At 36.0% G+C, this 17,932-nt stretch overlaps 1 protein-coding gene across 3 annotated transcripts in view; it reads right to left on the reverse strand.

Annotated features, from left to right (window-relative positions):
- Positions 1 to 4,160: 4,160 nt before the first annotated feature.
- The window catches only part of IREB2 (iron responsive element binding protein 2), a 48,868-nt gene continuing 35,096 nt past the window's right edge, over positions 4,161 to 17,932 (reverse strand). For all 3 annotated transcript variants that reach the window (XM_081549599.1, XM_081549598.1, XM_081549600.1), the window contains exons 14-22: positions 17,072 to 17,156; positions 16,574 to 16,730; positions 16,138 to 16,262; positions 14,374 to 14,478; positions 14,132 to 14,274; positions 11,434 to 11,581; positions 11,225 to 11,347; positions 7,975 to 8,160; positions 4,161 to 7,252 (exon numbers count right to left, since the gene is read on the reverse strand). In XM_081549599.1, the coding sequence (XP_081405725.1) occupies positions 7,142 to 7,252; positions 7,975 to 8,160; positions 11,225 to 11,347; positions 11,434 to 11,581; positions 14,132 to 14,274; positions 14,374 to 14,478; positions 16,138 to 16,262; positions 16,574 to 16,730; positions 17,072 to 17,156 (1,183 nt within the window). In that variant the 3' untranslated portion in view covers positions 4,161 to 7,141. The remainder of the gene's footprint in view (positions 7,253 to 7,974; positions 8,161 to 11,224; positions 11,348 to 11,433; positions 11,582 to 14,131; positions 14,275 to 14,373; positions 14,479 to 16,137; positions 16,263 to 16,573; positions 16,731 to 17,071; positions 17,157 to 17,932) is intronic.

Here is a 17,932-nt window from a genome sequence, read left to right on the forward strand (position 1 = left end):
GAGCGCGTGAGTCCTGACTTCTGATTGGCTCCTCGAGACTCCCCCGCCGCCAATAAGCGAAGACTCTTGGAAGGCGAGGCTCCGCCAGGCCGATCCCGGGCTGCAGAAGAGGCTGCGAATAGAGAAATTCAGAGATCAGGCTTTGGATGGATCTGCAATCCCGTCCCGCCTTCTCTCAGCGGTCACCCCAGTCAGAACGCGGTTATCTCCCTACAAAACTGGACTTCTTCTTTCTGATTGGCTCTTTGAGATTCCGCTCCGCCCCTTGGTGGGTAACCATTTAGGAGGCTTTCAGCTCTTGAGTGGCATCTTGCAGTTCCTCCCAGTCCATGAAGTTGTGGAGGCTTCGTGGCCTGCTTCACTCGGGATTCTCTTGTTTGGATAGAATTCGCGTCCTCGATTTTCTTCCTCCTCTCCCTCCTGTTGGAAACGCGTATGCCAGAGGCTTCGCAACTGTGGCCGAAGTGGCCTCGAGCCCCTCTAGTCCCCTAGAACCGCAAGAAGACTGAGGACCTGGGAGTTTGGCCTGGCAGCGTTCTGCACAGGACCTAGCTCTCCCGGGATGCAGTCAAGTAATGTTAGAACGCAAAATTGTCTAAGTTATAGGATAGATCCACACGTTCCTTGTACTGATGGGGAAACTTAAGTCAAGAGGGCACAGAGCCTCAGCCAGACCTGGTCACCCATCTTCGAGTTTAAGCTCTTGTACGGTGCGGAGTTTTCTACTCTTGAGCCATTAAATTCAATATAATAGATGTAAAGGAAGTGTGAAGGCCCCTCTAACGGGTCCCCTCGGGGGGGTGCAGTGACCACAGTTCAGGTCTGGTGTGATAAGTGATTCATTTACACTGAGAAAATGAACTGGTAATTGGGTCAGAATCCTGAATTGGGAGTGGATTCTCTCTCTTCAAGGAAGTGCAGAAACCACATGATCATTAGAAGGCTGCCTCTGGATTAAAGCATTAATCACTCAATTGTGTCAGACTCTTTGCGACCCCACAGACTGTAGCCCACCAGGCTCCTCTGTCCATAGAATTCTCCAGGCAAGAATACTGGAGTGGGTTGCCATGCCCTTCTCCAAAGATCTTCCCAAACCTGGGGTTGAAGCCAGGTCTCCCGCATTGCAGGCAGATTCTTTTCCGTTTCAAGCCACCAGAGAAGCCCACCTTGGGAATCCTGGCATTAACAGCCAGGTTAGTTGCCTCATCTTAATTGTCAAAGGCATCATGCTCAGGTAGCCAGTTTCATATATGTCTGCAGCCAAGGAGAACCTCTCTGATAGTACAGAGCATTCTCTATTGGAGGAGAATTCTAGACATCACTCATTACTTCAATTTGGTCTGTTTTAATCCATGCATATCTTGCTCTCTCACTATGCCTAACCCCCACCCCCCTCAGGATATAGCACAGTCGGCATATTTAGTCACCTTGTTTGATTGATGTTTCCCAAACTTCCATCAACCACGTATTGAGAGATCTCCTCTTTTCTGCCTTCAGATATGATTCTTATCTGCTTCAGTTCTAATTTTCAAGTACCGGGGCTTTTTTAAGCTCCAGGGTGGAATTCTTATTATGTCGCTTTCCTTTAGGATGTTAAAGATTTGATTTCGATTATCTGTAGCCAGAATCTGACTCTTATTGGTCCTCTTAGGCATCTCTGCATGCTCTTTCCTCAGGCAGGTCCTGAATTCTCTCCACCCTCTCACTATTCCACCTATTAGTCCAGTTTTTTGTTGTTTTTTTACTTTTAATTGAAGGATAATTGCTTTACAATATTGGTTTGATTTCTGCCTTACATCAGAATGAATTAGCCATAGGTGTACCTATTGTCCCCTCCCTCTTGAACCTTCCTCCACCCTTTCCCACCCCTCTAGGTTGTTACAGAGCCTGTCTCCAGTCATCTCACCCTCTCCTTCCTCCCCACCACCCTTGTCCATAAGTTTGTTCTCTAAGTCTGCATCTGCATTGCTGCCCTGTGAATAGGTTTATCAGTACCATCTTTCTAGATTCCATACATATGGGTTAATAGACAATATATTTCTCTTTCTGACTTACTTCACTCTGTATAATAGGCTCTAGGTTCATCCACCTCATTAGAACTGACTCAAATGCATTCCTTTTTATGGCTGAGTAGTATTCCATTGTATATATGTACCACAGCTTCTTTACCCATTCATCTGTCGATGGACATCTAGGTTGCTTTCATATCCTAGCTATTGTAAATAATGCTGCAATGTTTGTTGTTTCTACTTTTCTTGGGATTAAGAAATGGGAACAAAGATCAAATCTGGAAGGTATGGTGAGAATTGAAGAGACTGGACTACTAGATCCACAATTACTTCCTCCGGCAAGCATCTTTCCACTCACTGCACCTTTTTTAGAAATACGTTTTGTCACTTGCCTTTTCAACTTTAAACAAGATTTCCTTGTCTTTAAGAATATTCTTACACATAAATCTTTTGTCCTTTATGAGCCTTTAAGATATACTGCTCAGTCCTACTACTGGGTATAAGAGAATGAGCATTTCTAAGGCTCTTAACATATTTTTTTTTCAATAATGCCAAAATTGGATACGATGATAATGAATAAAGTTCCAATCTGATAGACAAGAAATGTCATTATCACTGTTGTATTAACAATTTTTTTCCTGTTCCACCTGGCCACTAGGACACTTAAGTAGTGGCTCTCAAAAAATTCAGTGAAAAAAATCAGAGTGAAACAAAACGAACAATGTGCAGGATGAGATTATACATATGATTTTATATTACAAGATACCCTATAAAACATAATAGCCCACTAGTTTTATGATACAACTATATACTGACGTTGTCTAAAATGCTAAAAATCTAGTGCCATCATGTGAACACAAAATTCACAAACACAATTGTCAGTATACAAGCAAGTTTTGTGGGGGATTACATAAAAATCTGCTTCTGCAATAAATGTTCCATTTTTGAAGTATACAAAACACAAGTTTTATAATCTGATATTTTGGAAAACTTATGAGCCAAACTCACATCAAATCAAAACAACTTGAAGCTAAATTATTTTATAATTTAAAAAACTGGCATCAAGTGGAAACCATAAATTAACAAAGCACAACACTGGTGTTGCACTAGGCTTCCTTGAACTCTGGGTATGCAAACTACACCATGTTCCTGTCCTGGTACTGAGCAAACAAATTACTGGAGTCCTTAGAAAACTCCTAATAATGTACCGATTTTAATTTATGAATATCAGACTTTAACAAACTTTACTCACTTAGGTTGCTATTGAGGAAAACGGCAGATATTTTTAAATCAGTGCGCAGCTGACCATATTTACAAAACATTAGTCGTAGAGACTCGTGGTCCTGGCTCCCTGCTCCAGATGACTCACTTCACGGGTGCTTCATCAGGGCTGATGAACAGCCAGTGGAAGGAAGTGACACCATCAGGTAGTTCTAAAGCATGGAGGCTCATACAAACATAGCACTTCCATCCTGCATCTATCAAGAAAAGGCCCTTTCCTCCAGTAATACACAACTTTGTAGCATGAGATGAATTCAGTCCTAAATATTCACTTTAACATAAATTACCATTAAAAAAAGATCTATAGTATGAAGGTTATGTTCAGAGCAATTTGTGGAGGGTCTTATTCATTAAATCTGTGTTTTATATATATAGTTGTACTAAAGCACTTTAAGAGGCATAGACAAATTAGGGAGAATCAGTAGGTATAAGCTACAAGGAGACGAGTTCAACTTGAAATAAAATTTAACCATCAAAACTCAGTCAGTGGGCTACCAAGTGCAGTAGACAGTCTCCCATCTCCTGAATGTTCAAGAAAGGATTGCCCAGTTAGATGATGTTATTTGTACAAAGGATCCTGCTTTGGGTGAGAGATGTCTTTTCAACTCTAAAATGTGATTCTATGAATCTAAGTACCTATTAGAATGACCTTTGAATCAACTTCAACTTAATTGTTTCCTCAAGGCTATCCCTACTGCAAACTTTATCTTGGCTTTCATTCTCATTTAGCAGTCATACTGGGAATAACTCATGTCTGAACAACTAGATAACATGTTTGAAGAGAAATTTCTGGATGGCATCCTATTTCTTCTTAAGTTACAGTATTTTATTTTCAATCACCACAAAGTATTTTATAACAAGAGTCAAATATGTGATAATACAATTTTCTTTATTAAAAATAATTTACAGCATCAGTAACATATACACAATTGTCATCAACTGAACTTTGCCTCCAATATATTTCTATACAATACTTAACATTACTGAACTTAAAACTGTTATACTGTTTTGTTGGCTTTAAATAATAGACAATGATTTATAGTTACTTAAGTGAGATATATGGTTTCATAATGACATACTATGTGTGAAATTGATAAACATCGGCACTATCACACTTCAGGGGAAAAGTCACTAAAGAAGACTAAGTCCACCTCCTTCCCCTTAGTATTCCAAATCAAACCGAGATAGGGTCAACATCCAGAATCTCAGCACTTTCTCCTAAACCTAAAGGCAAAAGAACGGTGTCTTTTAATTCAACTATAGAAAAATGTCAGTCAAATAATTTCTCCTCACCCTGTCACTTAACACTGAGAAGGTGAATGCACACAACACTATTTCCCTATGTGTAAACAACTAGAATTTTGGTTTAGGTCTTAGCTGTGTTTTTTGTCCTTTAGTACCAATGAAGTTTGATTCCCAGTGAAAAACTGAGCACTTTGCTAAAGGGATTCTAATACCTCTCATTCAAACGTCAGCTTGGAGATACAATAGGAAATAACTATTATCTTGGAAACTTTTTAGTTATATTAATGGCAGTTCAGTGACTGGATGACATTTTCACCAATTAGCAAACCCAAAGGCATGAAATATTGCAATGGTATGTAGCATAATGTTTCTTAAAATATGACAAAAATGCTGCTGTTGATAATGACCTTTGAAATTGTACTTTTAAGTTCACAGCACTAATTTGCTTCTTTCATGGGCCTATTATATTTCTTCCCACAATATTTGTGTATTTTTTTTAAAGCACAAAATCATCCAGATACAGTCAATAAAGCAGATATGAAAAACAATAAAAACCAACAGGTGCCACATTTTTGCAAACACAATTTGGCTGGAGGAAGAATTACAGGTGCACTCAGGGTCATACATCCATGACTCTCTTCCCCAACTGATAGCCATTGCTTATCAAGTTTTTTGGTCACTGTATATAAACAAGAGATTTTAAGAGAACCTTGATTTTGTTCCTGAAATACAAGATCTGCTTGTACTTTTACTGGACTAGGTAGACTGGAAATGTAAATGCTTAATTCATAGCTGGCTAGCTTCATCATCTCTTCATTTCCTGGATCTGCTGTTTATGGTGATGCCCAGGTCCCTGACCACAGGCTACATATTGTATTACAGTATGGCTTAGAAATAATACAGATGTTTTCCCTACACACAATCTGGATTATCATCTTCTCAAAAGCCTATAACTGATATTTTAACATTCAACTTGTAAATTCTCCAGCCCTAATTCATGTTTTCATGTAAATTAAAAACACATGCACTGACAAATACACAGCATAATAAAATATCCAGAACACAACATGACTTGAAAGTACCAAAGAAAATACTTATAAAAAATTTTAAATAAAAGGGAAATCATTTTGCCAAACTCTAGTCCATCTAATTGTCTAAACACAGAATATTTTTGAAAGATTGTATGACTGATTATGTGCAAAGTTCTCAGTGGTCTTTACCCACTGGTTTGGTAGTTTCAGCATTTCAGCTTAAAACAATTTATTCTGTACAATGTAAGCTAATTCTGAATTGTAGTAACTTAACTAGGTCATATGATGATCTCCATGTGGGGAGGAAAAAAGTCACTACAAATAACCTTCTGCCTTCTAACTTTAACTTCTTAATTTTTTAAAAAAGGTATATGACTTTCGGAATTAATCATCCAACCTTTTCTTAAAAGTCACCAAACTTTTCGTTAACAGAACATTTGATGTGGTAAACAAACATGCATATAGAGAAAATATGGTATTCAGACGGCAATAATTTGTTTTATCCTAACGGTCAGCAAAAGCATATATAATTAATAGTATCATGCATCCCAGGTGAAATAATGATTCAAAATGACAGGAAACTGACTTATATAATTAAGAAACCAACATTTAAAAAATGTTTAGGGTTGAGCAACCATATAATTTACGGTGGAAAATTTAAAAATCTAGAGGAAATCATATTAGTGTTTAATGATTAAATAAAGTTCTCCTTAGCAACTGTAAATAAGTGTGGAATTTTGGTTAATGATATCTAAAATATTAGGTTATAGAAGTTACAGTATCACATAAAGTGAGCAAAGTAATCTAACCCAATTAATATAATGCCATCTGAGACTTGCCAGGGTCACAGGAGCAAATTACTGAAAAAATAAGGGCTGCATATGTGGTACATATTTTCACTGCTAATACATGGTGCTGCACAATCAATTATATTCTGTAACAGTCCATCTTCAGGTGTGGAGGAAACCTCGGCTGGATTGGACAAAATGATTGTGTCTGGGGCAAGTTCTATCCTTTGACTGAGACTTAGGATAACCATGGCTTATATTACAAACTAAGAATGCCACTATGTCCAGCTCAATTCTGGAAAGGAATGAACAAATCTGAAAGTCCATTTACAAATCAGATTTCACCTTCCACAATTTTAGAATTATCTGGCTTCTTAAATTTCAATCTGCTACTCTTAAACCAACAAACAGTAGTATACAGTTTTATAGGTGCAAAACTAAACAAGAGACTTCAGGAAGGTTATTCATATAAGAATCTTCAACACAAGTTCAAATTCTGCCTTTATTTACAAAATGCTCTGATAAAATATTCCCCCTTACTTACAGGCCTCTTCCACAACACACTTCACACATTGATTTTAGCAATGTTAATAGCACCATTCGTATATTATTTAAAATCAAGATTTCATTTCAGTCACTACATTGATTCATAATCATTTACATCCATGGATGAGATAAGTGGGCATACTGGGACTATCTGCAGCTCCATGGTAAGGATTCCTGGGTCCAGCACAAAAGGCTTTGTTTGCAGTCACCAGTTATGAAAGGTATCCATGGTGAGTAGATACTATGAGAATTTTCGTGCAACAAAGTTTAATAATCCTCCATGTTTGTACAATGTTATCTCCACATCATTTTCAAACGAAGCAATCACGCTGAATACTTTTCCAGTGCTTGTCTTTAAACAAACAAAAACATTTCACATGAGTGGTAACATCTTGCAATGTTCCTTAGTGGTCAAGACCATCTGTCTTCATATTCAATGACTATACTTAGCACATATTCTGTCTGAGAAACATTTCTCTTGCTTGAGAAACAACTAAGGTACCTAATTATAGGCTTCACAGCTAAGTAGAAAAACAAATATTTTCATCCCTAATTCTAAAGAACAAGTACTGTTATCATTTAAAGTATTAAATCATTCAGATTGTGACTTACTAGTTAGGGATGTTATACTAATTACTCATGTTCATTTTGTTAAAAATCAAATACTCATTGCATATAATATCTGCTACTTGTTTTCCTTTTTTCTTAGTTGTAAAGCCTGTGTTACTCTAACCATGAACACTCAACTCTGGCTTCTAATGAAGTGGTGTACATACCTGGACTAAAAATTACATTACCACAGAGAGCTGATGAGGAAAAGGAAGTTGAAATATGTAACTGGAAGTTCATGGTTTCTTTTTTCTGGACTAAGTATATATTTTCTACTTGTCCTCAGAGACCAACTATATTAACACATGTTTATGTACAAACAAAATAAAGCCTTCTTAAACTACAATTTGTTAGCTAGCTGACATTAGAATGTAATTTACATAAATTGTTTATTACTCAGTTTACAACCATCTAGTTAAATATATAGTACTATACATGATCATATATTTGAGAATTTAGGTATACCTTTATATTTAATGTAACTCCAGGAGACAGTTCTTCAGGAAATGTGAAAGAAAACGTTTCTCTGCCAGAGAGGCCCAAGGAATCTGCACTTTCTCCTGGAAGGAACTGAAGTGGAGCTATGCCAATTCCAATCAAATGATCTTTGTGAATTTTTTCATAACTTTCAGCCAAAACAGCTTTCACACCCTGTAACAAACATGCATTTTATTTCCTTCACTCATCTTTGAATATTGCTTTATTAGGCATTTTTAAAGGGAAAAAAACTCTACTTTTGGCTTTTCTGTAAAAACTTCAAACCCACTACCCCATATAAAAGTCAATGTTATATCAAAGTATTTAAAGAAACCTTTTACAGATTATTTTCTTGTATCTCTAAGTAGCTCCTTAACTCCTTCTAACTGCCCCTCTGCCGCTCCAGGATTAAGTACTGCCACTGCCTACCACATACTAAGTGTTCTCTATAACTGGGGGCAGTTGCTTCAAACTCAAAAAGGGCTCAAGAAGATTTCTGTTTAATTAAGGTAGATCTAACATATGTGTTTATCAACACTCCCTCTTAAACTGCCAGTAAAATAAGGGGATAAAGAAGTGTAAGCCCACAGCAACAAAAGAGAACAGGATGTGCAAATTCTATAAATATTTAGAAAACAGAGATAGGTGGCTGACTTAGCAGAGAATGTTGAAACTACAGACTGACAAAACTGAAATTAGAGTGATACCCAATCGAAGATTTGAGTCTCTCTGCAACAAAGAACCTAGAAAGGGCTTGAGACTCAGAGGCATAAGGTTCTCAGAATACTGGGATACTAGTGAGAAGTCTATAAAAAGAAGTAAGATCTCCAGCTCAGCCCCCGTTATTCTTTGGAGAAAATAAGCTGAAGACTTGTGTATCTCTACTTTTGTCTATTACTGCTACTGCTAAATCGCTTCAGTCGTGTCCGACTCTGTGCGACCCCACAGACGGCAGCCCCCCAGGCTCCCCCGTCCCTGGGATTCTCCAGGCAAGAACACTGGAGTGGGTTGCCATTTCCTGCTCCAGTGCATGAAAGGGAAAAGTGAAAGTGAAGTCGCTCAGTCGTATCCGACTCTTAGCGACCCCATGGACTGTAGCCTACCAGGCTCCTCCGTCCATGGGATTTTCCAGGTTTGTCCATTATTATCCTCCTAAGGAGCTTTTCTTTTTAAAAGACATTTCCCTTCTAAACACATCTTTCTCCTAATTGCCCACCTCCCAAAACTTAATGTCAGAAAGATACTGTGTATCTGTTTATGTACTTTACACATAGGAAGAGTAAGATTTTGTTTCACCCCTTGGGAGTGCATCACCCTGTAGAGGAGGGATGCTCTGGACTGAGGAGGAATACTAGGCTCACAAGAAGGCCAGGTGAGAATATTATCAGACACGGGGCAGGAGTAAGTCTATTTCTTCAGTGGGTCTCCTTCCATGAAGAAACTGCATGGCCTCAAGAGAAAATATTTAGATACTGATATACAGGGCTCTCTCAATGAAAAAGGTAGCTTATTATTAGTAAGGCCAACTAACAAAACCCAGCCCACAATCCCAGCTTGTAATCCTTTTTTTAACATCTAACTGAATAGACAGCCAAGGATCAATAATTATATGAGGAAAGCCTGCTATATTAGGAAAAAAAAGGGAAGGCTAAAAAACTTCAGAAAAAGAGAACTTATAATTAATATTCATGATACAGGAGATACTTCCTTTTTACTGAGCTTTGCCGATAGTGGTTTTTTGTTGTTGTTTTTTCTTTTTTTTACAAATTGAAGTTTTGTGGCAACTCTGTCAATCAAGTCTACAGGTTCCATTTTTCCAAGAGTCACTTCATGTCTGTCACATTTTGATAATTCTTATAATACTACAAGTATTTTCATCATATTTTATTTGTTGTAGGGATCTGTGATAAGTGATCTTTGATGTTACCATACGACTTGCTGAAGGCTCAGATGATGGTCAGCATTTTTTATCATTAAAGTATTTTTTAATTAAAGAATATAAAAATTTTTTTGATACAATGCTGTTACACACTTAATAGACTACAGTATAGTGTAAAAACATAACTTTTATATGCACTGGGAAACAGAAAAACTTGTGCAACTTGCTTTATTGTGATAATTGCTTTACTGCAATGGTCAAGAACCAAAACTGGACTATCTCTGAATTATGTTGGTACTTAAAATTATCTTACAAAGACGAAAGAATTAGGCTTATTTCTGCAACTCCTTAAGAGTATCTACATTTTAAGGAGGGGGAGTTTAAAGATTAAAAACAAATGACATTTGTATGATTATGATAGCTATGAAGGCTGTATCTTGACCAGCCTTTTTCACAAATACAATTGTAAAGAGAAACACAGTATGATAAAGAAATGGCAGAAAGCACATATCACATGACTATTCTCTCTCCAGCAGATCCCCTATTTGCTCTTCAACCAAGAAATGGTCTCAAGAGAGATGTCTTTTAGCAGACAGCCAGGGACCATCATCTTCTATTTGAAAACAAAAGTAAATATTGGCCCACTATCTCTAAGTCTGTTAACCCTTCATGGAGCTAATCGGAGAAAATTAAATGAAAAAGGGGCAAGTAAAACTACCAATGAGTATAAATAATTATTATTATAAACCAATAATTTGAGACAGAATCTCCTTTCCCTCTACTATATTTATTTTCACAAGTAAGACTGATGCAGGTTTAATAAAATTCAGAGTACTAAAATGCAACTAGGGACTTCCCTGGTGGTTCAGTGGTTACGAATCCACCTGCTAATGCAGGGAACACGGGTTCAATCCTTGGTCTGGGAAGATTACCACATGCCAGGGGATAACTAAGCCTGTGCACCACAAGTGCTGAGCCTACGCTCTCGAGCCCTCATGCTGCAACTACTTAAGCCCTAGAGTCTGTGCTCTGCAAAAAGAAAAGCTACCGCAATGAGAAGCCCACACACAGCAACTAGAGTACCCCTCATTTGCCACAACTAGCGAAAACCCATGCACAACTAAGATCCAGTGCAGCTAAAAATAAATAATAATAAAATACATAAATAAAATCTAAAAATTTTTTAAAGCAACTAGTACAATGTATATAAGATCACCTAAAAAACAAACAAACCTATAAATGAGATCCAAGTAGACATAAAAAGTCTAAATAAACAAAATAAACTTTGATAGAATGTTACTGACAAAAAGGAATATTTAAAACTCTCTGAACTTTAAGAAAAAATTTAAGAAGCAATACCAGCAAATATGGTCCTTTGGCAGCCCAATCTCTTGAATTTCCTGAACCATATTTCTTCCCTGCTAAAATAATCAGTGGGATACCTTCTTTCTGGTACAGCTCTGCAGCCTCAAATACATCCAGCTGTAGATTAAAACAAACATATAAAAATTTTAATACAAATCTTAATCTAGTTAGCAACTGCTTAAACACTCTGTATACATCCTTACCGTCTGTCCTGATGGAAAATGAACTGTTTTGGGAGCTGGTTTTCCAATAAACTTATTAAAAAGCTTGATATTTGCAAAAGTGCCTCTTGTCATTACAGCATCATTACCTCTTCGGGCTCCGTACGAGTTGAATTCACGAGGGGTAAGGCTGCAAGAAAGTTAGTTTTTATTTCAGATGGAAAATAATCACATTATCTAACTGTAAAACATTTTAAAAAACCACTTTTTTATTATGAAAAATTTCAAGCTTGGACACAAGTAAAGAAAACAGAATAGTGAATGCCTAGGACCCTATTACTAAACTACAGTAATTAGTTCATGGAATCTGTTTCTTCTATAGTCATCCTCTATTAAGAGTTTTGAAGAAAACTCAAGATATGACATTTTAACTGGACGTGTTTCAGTTTGTTTCTCTAAAAGATATGGACTTAAAAATACTACCTTGATACAAATAAACAAAACCTCCAAACTTCTTAGTATCAGCCAGCCAGTAAATATTCAAATCTCCCTGGTTTTCCTCCTGGTTTTGCTCAAATCAGATCCAGATATGTTTCGTAAATTCATTCAGTTTTCTCAAGTCTTTTTTATAATCTGTATGTTCCTTCTCCCTCTTTGTCTCCTTATATACTTTATCTAAAGAAATGAAGTCATTTGTAGCAGTTTCCTGTATCTAGGCTGCACTGACTACATCTCCACACTATCATTTCATATGTTGTTTTCCCTCCTGTATTTCTTGTTAACTAGATGTCAAATCTAGTGACCTGCTAAGAGTCAGGCTTTTTATTTTTGCAATGATGCTTTATAGGTCTTACTTCTATTACTTCCATGATACCCACTTTTCTTTCTGAAATGCTACCAGCAGTTGATCATCATCATTTAGACTGCATTAGGGACTGCAAAATGATGATGTTGTATTTCTATTATTCCTTCATCTTTTTAAGCTGGAAAACCTCTATAAAGACAAACTCTCCTTCATCAGTGATTTGGTTATATAGAAATACATTCCATACAGAAAAGCCTTTATTGTTAAATAATTAGATGGTTCCTCATCATCTTCCAAGGGTAACTTGGTGTTTTTAATTTTTTTCTTCTAGTATCATTATGAACTCATGGATATGCATCATGAACTCATATTCATTATGTTTCAGTACACCCCAGTTATTCTTTATTGATGCTCAACACGTCCCATCTTTGAGCAGTGACCGATTTGAAGTTGGGTCCTGAGACCTTTTGACAGGAAGCCTGGTAGTTTCTGATAGCTCTTGCTCTTTCTTGGTTTAAGACACAGAATCATCTTGTACATTTTCCAGTGCCAAATCTGGAATCAACCATTTCTCCAAGAAGAACTGGTTGCTTGTACTAAGAATTGGTATTTAGACAGCATAATCTGTGTGCTGTGGGTGTTCTTTGCTACTGGATTGGTCACTATATAAATGAACTTTTAAGGACAAGAGAAAACTAGGCATAAGCATCTCAACAACCAACAAGCAATTTTCATCTATCTTTAATTTGCTCTTTTATGTTAAGACAACAACTGTTCTTCTAATGTAAACATCTTACCTCAGGATGTGCATTTAAACATTGGTGGGGGGGTTTGAGTGTCTTTAAAAATAAAAATTCGAACTGACGACTACTGCATTAACCATGCTAAGAAATCCATTTTAGAAATTACAAAAAATATAAAAATTGTGTATTGAGAGAAGTAGTCACTTTTTTGGGGGAAGTGGGGGGAGATGGAATCTATATCACAATTATGACCAAGATGGAAATTACAACCTATTAAAAAATATTTGGGAGAAAGAAAACTTTTATTTCTCACCATATAAACAAAAGCAGTATGTAAAACAATCTGATTTGCTTTCACTAAATCACACCAAACAGAGTTGCTATTAGCAATTTCTACCAAAAAGTGTTTTAATTCACACCAAATTACAATTAACTAGAAATTCAAACACAGATTTCACAGTAGCACTAATGAGATTATAATAAGAGCTATGCAGTATTACATGTCAAACCAAGCTGTCAAACGTAGCACTCATTTTTATAAGATATTTTCAATGAAAACTGTCATTTGCATAGCTCAAGCATCAAAAAGCTAATCAGGGAGTGGTACCACAAGTTCTACCTTTAGCAAAATTTTATCTCTGGTGTCAAAACAATTCTTTGAAGACGGAGCAACTCTTATGTTATTAACCATGTAGAAATTAAACAAAATCTTTCTAGTTTTGGATTTATATATCCTATGTAAATGATTTTTACATTCACATTTATTATTCTTGTGAAATTTTTCAGCTCAAGAAGATCAAGCCTAGCCTATGCATGTATATTTTACAGCCCCAAATACACATTTAAACTATGCAGTCCAACAATGGAAGATGGTTAGAACCATCAGGCTTTATTTGGTTAGGTGAAACCAATTTGACTTTTCAACAAAGTAGCACTGAAAAAGAAAAATCTTGTTTCCAATCACCTGTTTACTTGAGGACAAGGGCTCAATTTAAGATAGGAATTTCAATTTCTAAAGTTACAAGCAAAAGCAAGTAGAATAGGTATCCCAGTTATTGCTTAGGTCAAATACACTGACAATCAGACACCCATGATAGCATGTAATTTTCTGGATAAAGAAAGATGACCAGTAAAAGTCTCTTAATTAATAAGAAACATAAAACAAAAACAGCCTATAACCAAATACACATACCCTCTGTTTGTCAAATACTTAGCAGCAGCACTACTCCTAGCGATGCTTCCAGCAGGTGATATATGATCTGTCGTGATAGAGTCTCCCAGGTATAATAAGACATGGGCATTTTCAATAGGCTGGAGTGCAACTGGCTCTTTGGTCTAAAACATAAGAAAAATGTTGAAGGCGTTTAACTCTTCATGAAGTTTTTTCAACTTCCTAACAACTTTTTAAAGATTAAAGAGTAAAGCAGTACTTACAAGCTTATCAAAAAATGAAGGACATCTGATATAAGTAGATTTTAAATCCCATGGAAACAAAACTGAATCTGGTGCTTCTAAAGAATTCCACCGCTTATTTCCCATCTGTGAATACAGTTTTCGTTGATAAACCAAAAGAAAGATAAAATGGAGTCAGAAAAAGAGGGTTATGAAAACGATCAAGAAAATTAAAACAGTACTTAAGCTGGAACGAAAAAACAGAAAACAGGCCTCACCCATTTGGAAAGAAAGCCAAGATGGTGCATTCTATAAAATTATGACATCTTTGGACCAAATGGATAAAATCTGCTAATCAAATGCCAGCACACCAGATTTTCAGGAATACCCAAAGAAATAAATTTCAATACAAAGTGAATGTGAAAGACTTCACAGAACTCCAGAAAAGCCAAAGAATTTAGAAAGATCTAAGTATCAAACATGTTGCTTAAAAGATTAAGTGTGTTTTGGGGTATGCTTTCAATCTTTAAGAATATTATCATATTCTTAAAAACTTGCTTTTTTCAAAATATCTGTCCTATATCACTGTATTATTAGTCCTGCCTTCAAACTATATTCAAAACTTCACCAATCACCACCTCCATTTGGTACCCCAAATGTTCCATGGTATTACCATTTTTTATTTTGGACTACTACATACAATAGGCTCTCCTGACTCTATCCTTTTCATCACCCAGCCCTCTCTCCCCAAGATATTTTCAATTTCAAGACAGAGCAACCTTTTTGGATTATGACACACCTGTTCCACACTTTCCAATGGCTCCCCATCTCTCTTCAATCAGAGTAAAAGACTTAATTTTAATAATGGCCTGTAATTCCCTATGTAATCTGGACATCATTTCCTATCACCATCTTTCCTATTTCCTATGTTCTAGTCACACTGCCTTCACTACGGTTCCCTCCCTAAGGCCTTTAACACTGGTCCCTCTCTCTACCTGCTTAGTCCGGTTCTTTGTTTAGATATATGACTAACTTGTTCACTTCTTAAAAAACTTTGCTCCAATACCATGTTTTCAACTATCCTATATAAAACTGCAATCTACTTTCTGAATTTTACACAATTGGTTCTCTTTACCCTGTTCTTTAATTTTCTACAGCATTGATTACTTTTTAACATACTGTATAATTTACCTAATTAATTCTGTCTACAGTTTAATATCTGCCTCCCCCTTCAGAACTTTGTGTTTTCTTCACTGATATATTCCAAACAGCTAGAAGAGTGCCTGGCACATAGTAGGGGCTCAATAAACATTTGTTAACTAAGTATCATTTTTGCTCTCATATTTATATTCTAAGTTCTTTTTAAAAAGTATGAACATATGTATTTGCTTGTAGATGCACAAAACATCTCTGAAACAATGCTTAAGAAACTGACATAAACTTGTTGCCTTTGAGGAGGTAAAGCAGATGGCTAAGGAGTGGGAGGGAGATTTCACTGTCTGCTCTGATTTCTTTTGGATTTTGAATCATGTGAATGGGAACAATAAACAATTTCTATGAAGTGTGTCCATGTTCAGGATGCCAAATATAAATGCTTGCTATACATTTCTAGTAAGTAAATAAAATCAATTCTGATACTCTAAGTCTCTTAGATATTAGAGATTTCAGATACAAAATGACCATCATTCATTAGAAACTGTGTATTCAAAATAATGTAATTTTAATTTTGATCCTATTCAGAAAGATGCATAAAATAAACATATACTGTCACTTCACTAAACTATTTAAGAAACAAGTAAGTCTTACCTCTATCTTCTCTTTTAATGCTTTAAACATGGATAATACAACATGTTCTTCCTCTATCTGATGAACTTCTTCTCGACTAGGCCAAATATCATGCAGGTAAATATTCTTGCCAGTAGAGTCAGTACCTGGTTAAAAATTTTTAATGTGAAATTCAGTATAAAAAGTAATTACATCAAAATGTTCACATCTTTTCAGACATACAGAAACCAACGATACTATTCAACAGAGTGCTTCAGGTATAAGCAGCTAAAAAAACTTGATTACTTGTACATTTTATATTCTTCACATAAATTAAAAATTAATAATGCATGCATTGTGATAAGATTTCTTGAAATAGTTCAAAGAATGAATGGTCTAGGAAACATTTCAAAAATATAACTTTTGGGGAAAAAAGTATGTGCGGGGTATATATGCATACATACAAAGGAAAACATACCTAAAGGCTCTGTCTGGAAATCTATATTCACTGTGCCTGCTATGGCATAAGCTACCACTAAGGGTGGAGAGGCAAGATAATTGGCACGAACACAATCACAAAGACGACCTTCAAAATTTTTATTTCCAGATAAAACCCCACAAGTAACCAAATCACCCTAAAAAAAACAAAAAACACAAATAAATATATTCAAGAGATGGTACAGATTTGGATCCTCACATACAAGCAATCTCAAAATATTATACTTCTGAGGGCAAGATAACCAAAAGTATATTTCTAATTATTAGGCACAGAACTATCAATCCTGTAAATAAACTAGGAAGGAATTATTTCAAGGATCTAAAAATGATTTCAAAGAATCATTTTATGATTGATAGGTTACTTTCTCAAGCGATGCAAGGACTATAGAAATATAAATACATCATTACGTATATGTGATAATAGTGAAATATAGTTAAGGAAAACCATTTGGATGTCCTAGTGATCCACATAGTTTACCTGTTTTACTGCATTTAAAACTGCTTCTGATAAGGGTGCTGTATTTCCCACACATGTTGAACATCCATAGCCAATGATTTCAAATCTGCATTTCAAAAAATAAAATGTGATTGGATAGAAAAATCACAACATTTTCTGGTAAAGAAAGGACCGCTCTTATCTTTCATTTCCATCACTGTAATAAGATTGTTGAAGAGAATATTAACAACACTGAACCTTCATCAACACATTCATTTCCCAGCTCCTGAATAATCAAGTCAGACTCTCAGGCGTGATATCTGTACTGAATGCAAACTTCTGAAGAGCTCTGATACTTAGGACTCCCCCTATTATATTTGGTTAACTAAATCTGACGAAGAACTTATCACACTACACAAGAAAATTCCTCAAATATTACCTGCTAGGAATATAACGTGACCATTCAAAAAATGGATATTATACTTCCCTACAAAGAGGTGTAACTGTCAAGTATCAAGAGAACCTGGCTGCAAAAATTTGACCAAAGGATCCAAAGAGGCACTGTAACTGGGTACTCTGATAGGAGTAACCTTTTAATTCTCAACCAACTAAACCCAAGGAAAGTCCCTGACAAAAATTCCAAGATGATATTAGGTTGGCGCAAAAGTAACTGCAGTTTCAGACTGTGAATTTTAAATCATTACAACTAGGCTTATACACATCTTTATTAAAATCAAAATAGGAACAATTATACCAACACATTTTTGCTTATGAGAAGTAAGTTGGTTTATTCCTGCAGTGTAAAAATCCATGTTTCAGGATTTGACAAACTGTTGGAAAGCATTTTTTGCATCCTGCTGGTTGTGGAAGCATTTTCCCTATAAAAAGTTGTCAAGATGCTTG

Source organism: Giraffa tippelskirchi, chromosome 12 (assembly GCF_054371585.1).
Source record: "Giraffa tippelskirchi isolate mGirTip1 chromosome 12, T2T-mGirTip1v1.2.pri, whole genome shotgun sequence".
NCBI classification, from domain to species: Eukaryota; Metazoa; Chordata; class Mammalia; order Artiodactyla; family Giraffidae; genus Giraffa; species Giraffa tippelskirchi.